The sequence below is a fragment of the Toxorhynchites rutilus genome, chromosome 3, assembly GCF_029784135.1.
Source record: "Toxorhynchites rutilus septentrionalis strain SRP chromosome 3, ASM2978413v1, whole genome shotgun sequence".
Classification (NCBI taxonomy): domain Eukaryota; kingdom Metazoa; phylum Arthropoda; class Insecta; order Diptera; family Culicidae; genus Toxorhynchites; species Toxorhynchites rutilus.
In genome coordinates, this window is record NC_073746.1 from 215488583 (window position 1) to 215497536 (window position 8954).

At 37.6% G+C, this 8954-nt stretch overlaps 1 protein-coding gene across 1 annotated transcript; it reads left to right on the plus strand.

Annotated features, from left to right (window-relative positions):
* Positions 1 to 8071: 8071 nt before the first annotated feature.
* Positions 8072 to 8603, plus strand: LOC129777052 (protein kish). Its single transcript, XM_055783104.1, has 3 exons — positions 8072 to 8228; positions 8289 to 8398; positions 8456 to 8603. The coding sequence occupies exons 1-3, from the start codon at positions 8226 to 8228 to the stop codon at positions 8559 to 8561; spliced, it is 219 nt and encodes a 72-aa protein (XP_055639079.1). The 5' UTR covers positions 8072 to 8225; the 3' UTR covers positions 8562 to 8603.
* The last annotated feature ends 351 nt before the right edge of the window (positions 8604 to 8954 follow it).

Consider the following 8954-nt stretch of genomic DNA (forward strand, 5'->3'; position numbering starts at 1 on the left):
ATAATCCAGTGGAGCGATATGGCTGAATTCTTTTCAGCGTGTAAAATTCTTATTATCTGAATTGTTACGTAGTGGTTTTTGAAAACTCTGAAAATTGCCAAAATGAAAAAACAAAAAATGGGTGGGTTATATCTATGATATAACCGCAAGGTTGACGTGGGACTACCTTAGCTTAGCAATCATTTGTTTGTATTGATTAAATTTTTGATTGAATGAAACAATTCCCGAATTTAATTGAATTCAATATTTTTGCTTTGTGAGTAAAAAGATTGTATAATTCCATATAAGATCAATTCATGCATTGTGATAGATTATGTTCTTCGTTACAAGTAAATTTAATGACAGTCCTTTTACGTTTGGTATGATGCCTAGGACAAAACATGTGAACGGAAGAATTATCAAACGATTATTTTATTTTACGTTTCCTTCTGAAGTTTGCATCTCTCAAGTGTACGTTTTTCTCGAACCGCGAATTTGCTCGATTTAATGAAATTCAGGCACTCAGTTTCGATTTTGACATGTGCGTCGATCGCATATTGCTTAATCAATAGGCGTCATCGCAGCAATTGGTTATCAACATCTTGCCTAACCATCAAATGGTATGCGTGGGAACTTATAGAGCAGAAGATATGAAGGCACATCCTTCAATGCAATCTTGAACAACCGAGCCAAAGCGTGGTGTTCGTACCCGCTTTTGTAATCCGTGTTAGGAAAACACTTTTCGGAGTGTAAAAAAAAACATGCAAGTGCCGAAGTACCCCCGGAAGACCGTTTTAAGGAAACATATTCTAGTTTGCAAGCGAGTGCAAAAGTACTCGCAGTTTGCATTTATTCGCTGAGCCGGCTTCATCAGACATCATGGTTTTGAAGTCTGTGTTAGGCAAACACATTTCAGTCGGAACAAAAATACCCCGACTTGCATGTATATGCAATGCCAATTTCCCTAAGCTCCATGTATTTGAAGTCTGTGTTAGGGAAACACATTTCAGTCGGAACAAAAATGCCACCGATTACATGTATTTGGAATGCCAATTTCCCCACACTCCTAGGATTTCAAGTCTGTGTTAGCGAAACACATTTCAGTCGGAACAGAAACACCCCTGACTTGCATGTATTTGCAATGCCAATTTCCCTAAGCTCCATGTATTTAAAGTCTGTGTTAGGGAAACTTTCATGTATTTGCAACCTTCATGTATTTGCAACCTTCATGTATTTGCAATGCCGATCTCTCCAACGCTGCTTGGTTTTGAAGTCTGTGTTAGGGAACACATTTCGGTGAGAACAAAAGTCCCCATACTTTCATGTATTTGTAATGTTGATTTCCCCAAGGCTGCTTGGTTTTGATGGCTGCGTTAGGGAAACCGTAGATCGGGCCAATCAAAATGGAGCAGTGAGGGCGTTTAGATAACGCTTAACATTTTACAGTTATTCAATTGTTTATCTAATGAAAAATGACATTTTATTAATTGCGATAGAAGCGTAGAAATATTCCCTATCAATTGATGCAAACATCTTTCCGATCCAGTAAGAAATGTTCGAGTTATAAGCATTTGGAATCTTTCATTTTTTCCTGCATGTTCTGTGTCTAGGTTTTCATTTTACCCCCCATATACTCCGGTTAGACGTAGTCCCACGTCAAAAAAATCCAATGAGCCCAGCGTCGGTCTCTAGGGGTTGACGTTGAGCTTTTTGGTAGGAAAATGTTGACTGACTGGGACTGACAGTAAAAATCAATCGACTCTAATATTGTACAAACGCTCTTGATGCTTGCTGAATTAAAGCGCAGCAAGAAAAAATCGGGGGTTAAGCGGTGCATAGACGTTCAATATTATTAATCAATAATATTGAATAACTGAACTGCAGAACATTAACGCGTTAAAGCGGCCCATAGACGTTCAATATTATGGCCCAATATTACCCCTAGACGATCAATTATATTGCACAAATCAAAATATAGCGCCATATTATTGAACGTCTCTGGGCCGCTTTAACGTGTTAATGTTCTGCAGTTCAGTTATGTATCTTTGATCTGCTAATTCCTGAAAGGGGCCCAGCATTTATAAATTTAGCCGTCCATCTTGGAAACAGTTAGCGTGTATTTTCCCCCAGATACTGCAATTGAAAGTAATTAATATTGATTTTCTATATTTTATTTTTTTACTTTACGACAAAAATATATTACTTTTTACACTTTACATGTAACTTTTTAAGTGATCAAACTACCAGTTACTTTAATGGAATACTGAGATATTTACGTTTATAGCGCTCCATTCCTCTGAATGTCATAGATACCATCCTCACGTATCTGTTTGATCTCCATCAAAGAATGGATTTTCTTCTTTTTTTTTTTATCTGTATTATAGTGACTTTCAACTCATTTGGCTGGTTCGTCACTTTTACTTCCATTTTTGGAAGAATGTCGGGAGTGAGAATTGAACTCGTGACCTTTAGCGTGAGAGGCATGGATGTTACCACTACACCAGATCGCCTCCCGAGTGGATCGTCTTCATACTTCATACTTCGAGAAGACTATTTTCCCAAGGTGCAACACCATACACGGCAAAACCTTCACCAGGTTATAGATCGTTAAAACATTCAAACGCCTTTGCAATACACTTATAGTTTGTTATATTACAACGAATATATTCGCTAAAAATTATCTGTATGGCAGCACAACTTTTTCCGGGTCAGCTAGTAATAATAATAATATCAATAAAATGTTACTTTATATTTTTATTGATAATATTAAGAATACGCGCTAAACATACTACTTTCCTAAATAAAATAAAATCTCCTTCATGTCCAAACCAACATTGCCAAGTGCGCAAAACTTCCTCCAGCCACATTCTAATCTGGCGCTACAGTTGCATTCGCGTAACTTTCATTCACACGACTTCCACCCACGACACTTCTCCACGCACTTCTTTCAACATATTCTCTTCTGTTGCTCACACTATTTCCCCCGATAATTTCTCTACATAGAATAGCCGCGTCATCGACAAATAAAATTTTCCCATTTCGGAATATGCTGCAGAATTCGTAAGAAAATAACAACAATTCTTCGCTGCACAGTAGGTTAATCCCTTTAGTTTGCGGAAATGAGAAAATGAAAATGAATAACATGACGTTGTACCGGAATAATATATACTAATAGCGAATTCGTTTTTAAAACTGCGTCAGTGCCAAACTGACTCTGTAATAAAAAAACGTTTTCAGTTTCACGAATGCGGTGGTTTGTTGGTGTGCGTTATATAGTTTGATTTGTTTATATTTGCTACGACAAATGTACAGTGTCGACATCTGGTGACGATATTCGTGCTTGGGAGGTAAATTATTCTCTATCAGATCAGAAGGACCAAGTGCAGTGTAAAAATATGAAAGTTTGAATGGAAATTTTTACTTCATATTGTTTGATTCCCTAACACATGTAGTTCTAACACTCACTTAACCATTTGTCAATGCATTTCCGGTTTGATCCACAAATAATTACTATTATAATATAAAATCATCATTAGATCATGATTTCGAAAGCAGGTTTATTCCACCTGAATATCCATCATTATTTCCGCCTCCCAATGAAAGAACACGTAGCTTAATGCTGTCTACTAGAATATACTCTTCAAAATCAGAATCCGAATTGGATTACGATTCCAAAAATACAAAAGCAAAAGCAGCAGGTTTTTCATTTTCATAGTCTTTATTTTCAGATTTTCCAAAACAATATTCGGAACTTGACAGTTCAGTATAGTTGTATTGGTGAACCCGAGTGCCAACCCGTGAAACATCTCAGTGCGAAACTAACAGCTTTCGGGGCGAACTAGTGCGACACTGAGTGCGAAACTGAGTAAATAAAAAAACGTTTTGACAGCAGTTAGTGCGGCACTAGGGTTGAAACTGAACAAAAACGAATTCGCTATAAGACACCCGGCATCATCAGCACGAGGGAAAAAATTCATCAACGACGGCAGCAACGTATTGGTCATATAATTGGTCAAACAACATCACTAATGAGCAAGCGGGTCTGTCGCAGACGAAAGAGCAAAATACTCTCACATGGGAATGTGTCCGTGTACAGTACACGACAGTAACAATAATGTCGCACAACATTTTCACTTTGTGACTGTAGTTAAAAATTCAATCGCGTGACTGTCACGGGACAATGGTGGCGACAGTCATGAGATTACTGTCGTGATGCAGTACATTTGGTACCCCTGACTCTGCAGCCATCTTGAAAGTCTACTGTGTTCTGTTTACAAACAAAACACAATACGTTGCTTATAAACAAGATGCAGTACGATACGGCCATTTGCATTACAGACTTCTCTTCGGGGGAAGAAGAATATCGTTAGTTTTTATTTTATTTTATCGAGCTCTTTCGGTGCGAAAGAAGCACATAAGGACGTTCGGAGGAGCATATTTGAGAGGAAATGGAGATATAATTCCGGTTGTAGTGAGTATCTATTGGCAATTAGAAAAAAATGTTTCCATCTACACCACCTCCACAACGGATATTTTTATCTTCCTATTGAGGGCGAAAGCTGGTGGAGTCGGCCTGAACTGGATCGGGGCATTAGTTGTGGATCAAAAACAAAACCTCTGCAACCCGAAATTTTCCGAAAATAACCTCAAGCATTTGTTTTCTGCTGACTCGGACTGCAACTATTGTCTCATACACTAAATGCAGCATTTTATATATATATATATATATATATATATATATATATATATATATATATATATATATATATATATATATATATATATATATATATATATATATATATATATATATATATATATATATATATATATATATATATATATATACTAGAACAGAGCAATTTAAATTCGTTGGAAAATCAAAATGAATCTCTGAAGCGCAATAGGTTTCAAATTAGAGTTCCAAAACCTAAGACTGAAGAAAAATAAACGATCTTTGAAAATGCAGGTACTAATGTCATTACAACATCATCGAATTCCTATAAATTCAGAGATGTTGGAGGTAATAATTTTGAATATTCATGGAAGTAGAAACAATGGACGAATGAAACAACGCCGATATAAAATGATTAATATAAGAATAATGTAACTAAAAGAAAATTGAATAATTATTTTATTATTTTTATTATTTTGTTAAATATTCGGTCGTTCTCGGGATAGATGATTTGAATATTTCCGATTTCTGGTTTTTTCTTCGCTTCCACTTCCACCAGAAGTTCCTAATAGAAGATATATATTTCTCAATTATATGGTTCATTGAAACGAATACATGGTACAAAAAATGCAAAGCAGAAATTGTTATAATGCTACTGAATGTTGCCATTCACTTTCTGGAAGTAGCGCTAATGACTACGGACGAGACTGCATATGTTATTACTGTGAACGGATGGTTTGCCGTTCAACGGGTAAAGTAAAGGATAACCTTACTTGGGCATTCTGTGCTTCGAGTTTTTCACCGTTCGAGTCAGAAACGACCAAGGACAGATACGATGAGATTCGACGGCTGAAGGTTGACTATCAAGGCTTTCTGAGTGCGAGTGCTGGGGATTTGATGTTGATGTTGCTGCGCGAACCGAGCAATTGCCTTGAGTGGGAGACGTGATGACGCATTTTTGAATCAAGAGGAGGGATAAATGAGTTCAATGTTAATCTGTAATATACAATGTATAGTAAAGGCTGATTTAGACGATGCCAGTCAGCGCTCTAGTTGAAGTATCCAGTGAATAGAGAACAGACACTCTGTTCAAGTTAGAGGCCAATTACTTGTTCGATACTGGTACAAGTAACTTGGACAGAGTGTCTGTTCTCTGTTCACTGGATACCTCAACTAGAGCGCTGACTGGCATCGTCTAAATCAGCCTTTAATATCCTGAGAGAGAGGAGCCAGCTGAATGACAGATAGTTTGTTTTCTTCTTATTCTTTTTACGAATTCTCATCAAGAAAATTCAAATCGGACAATTTCAATCAAGCAAGTTGTTGTCATTCATTTATAAGAAAAGTGTTAAAACTTGACGTGAACTTTTGTTTGTGAGATCATTTGTGCGTTTTTATCCGTGATTTTATTTTTGACTTAGGACTACGCCTAACAGGAATATATGGGGGATAAAAATTTGAACACTTACATGATCAGGAAATAATAAAATATGTACCAGGTCAGCCCACATCATGACTTCCAGCAGCATCGGCTCATTCGAACAAGTTTTTTTTTTACTTTTGATAATTCCGATATAGTTGTCTAAAAGAGCTATTTCGATGATTTCTGAAAAATATCCGAAATAAGAAGTAAACTGATTTTTATGATTTGCTTACCGGTGGAGTTCTTGTGTGAATTAATGGGTGTTTTGCGCTCATTTGTGACTTTTTCCGATCGTTCATTCAATTTGCGTGAATGCAAACGCAAACGCGAGACTACCAACACGACTCATACGTGCCACAAACGTAGCGTGGTGAAGCGCATATTGAGTCGGAGTTTGGTGTAAATAACATGCCACTCGCATACAATGACTGATTAACACCGAGTTGCACGATATATTTATTTACTAACACAATCACCCGATCAGTACAGCCATACAGTGTCAAACCCACGGCGCTATATGATTGTTCACCAACACAACTACCACAACCGGCATGACCAGCACGAGAAACTGTGGTTCCGCCACAGCGTCGCGCGAGTCGTGTCTCACGAGCGCTCCACCATCTCGCGTCATCTGGCCAATTTGCGCCGTTCTATCTGTTATCATTAGCCACAAAAACAGGCGCTATATCGCGCCAAGTTACTCGCGCTATATGCGTCTCAATTTGCGCCTTGCCTAACTGGTTCCAGTTTGATTTATTGCTGCAAGCTCGGTGGATCGATTATTGCAATGTGAGCCATAATTGTATATTCTCCGATACAATTTGAATATGCAGCGTATGTGGAATATATAAAATAAGCGCTAATCTCCCAATTAAAAGAGTCAACATTGATTTCTCCCAGGTGCATTTTGAGGAAATTTTGTTTGTGTCCGATGGAAATAAGAATAGGTTGACTCAAAATGATGCTGTGTCTGCATTCTTAATAAGCACTCTGCCCTTCCTCACAATACCCACTTCCCGTTTATTTTTCTCAAGATTCATTGTACCCCGTACAAGTTCTCGAAAGATGTAATTTTACGTTGATCGCACTTGATCGAAGAAATTATGAAAAGAATGTATTTGAGCGCAGTATTTGATATACTCTTTCTGAAAAGAACTGGATTTGATTTGCTGAAAACACTCTCGTGTTGTGCGTTATGTGTGGCGACGGTAGTTTTTAACGAAGCTGCTTTTGATTTCTATGGCTTCGGCGTTTTCGGCTTGTATGCAGCGATTTTCGAGGATTTGTTTGACTTTTGCTTCCGGGCAGCCACACCAGCTCGATGCTGACGCTTTATTGGTCGCCTTCTTAGCGATACTATTCTTCTCTTCGGTGAACTCCTTTTTGGCCTTGCTTGAACTAACACGATGCTCCAGTGCCCTTCATTTGCACAAACATGCTCTTGGTGGTGACTCCATTCATCAGGATTTCGGAGCTGGCACCTTATATACAGATTTTTGTGATTTCAATAGTTTGCTTTCAAAGCAATTTTTGAGCTTTGGAAACAAATTTTTGGATCAATAAGTAACACACATATAACACGTAGACATTTTTTCTTTCGAATGAAGAGGTTATCATACCATTTCTTTCAACCGGCAGGTATTATTGCTCAAAATTCTGTTTCTCCAATGTAACACTCTCGTTCTCGAAGCTTTGAACTTACACCCCAGTATAGAAATGAAAGATGTAGTCCGACGTCAACATTATTTTCTCATAAAATGTCTTGCAAAAAAATATCATGTTAAAATTTTCTACATATTCCAATACTTCCCCTTGGTTCACCGTGACTGGTTCGCGCTGACATAAGGGCGATCACAACAAACGCGAGCTGGCTCCTTTCTCTCAGGTAATATCGCTCGCTAACTTACTGAAGACGGGCTCACCTTAGTAATACTTTCTATTCATCTTGGCTCTATTATTTGCATTGTCAAAGGAATTGGGTATTTTTTAACAATGATTTTTGTGGGTGTAGATGTATGAAGATACCGGAGAAGACAAACTGGCATCGCTGTTGTTGAAGGAAATAAGTAAACACGTCACTTCGAGCACTGTAATGGGATACGTTTATAATTTCTTGTTCATGTACATGTTTTAATAGATTCTGCTAAAATGGTAAATAATTGTAATATAACAAACACATTGCAGCTTGATCATCTGTTCTTTTTCTTGCAGAGCGCTATATTCAATTTCCAAAGCTTGCTCTCCGTGATTCTGCTGATGATATGCACATGTACATATTTGCGTTCGCTGTTTCCTAGTTTAGTAGATAGAAATAAGACTGGGTACATTTGAAATAACAGTTCGTAAAAGTGTATTTTATTTTTTGTCACTGATTTCAGTATGTTGGGCATATTCTGGAAGTTGGCAAGGATAGGTGAAAGGAAATCTCCATGGGTTGGACTGGCCTGTATTCTGATGGCGGCGTCAATATTGTTTTACACGTAGGAATGTTGTGAAATTTGTATAATATAAAAACGTTAAAGTCGAGTTTCATTCTTCGTCAATTAAGAAACGCATAAGTCTTACCGTAATGAATCTTGTTTTGGCTTCCCACTAACTATTTTCCATTCCTCGATGGCAACCGGAGAACCACGCTATAGAGGCGACAACTCTTGCCGAGAATATCATTCTAACTTACATTCCCTTCCCCTGTAAGGACATTCACGGAGAGCAACTACGAAGTGCACAGTCTATCCAAGCTCAAGCTCAGTCAATCCTCACTTTATTTAGTAATATGGAATCAATTGCTTGTGAGTTCAAATAATAATGAGACGATTGAGACAGCTTGCCAAAATTTTGCCGTTACCTTATAGAATTTTGGCCTGGAAGCAGTCCAAA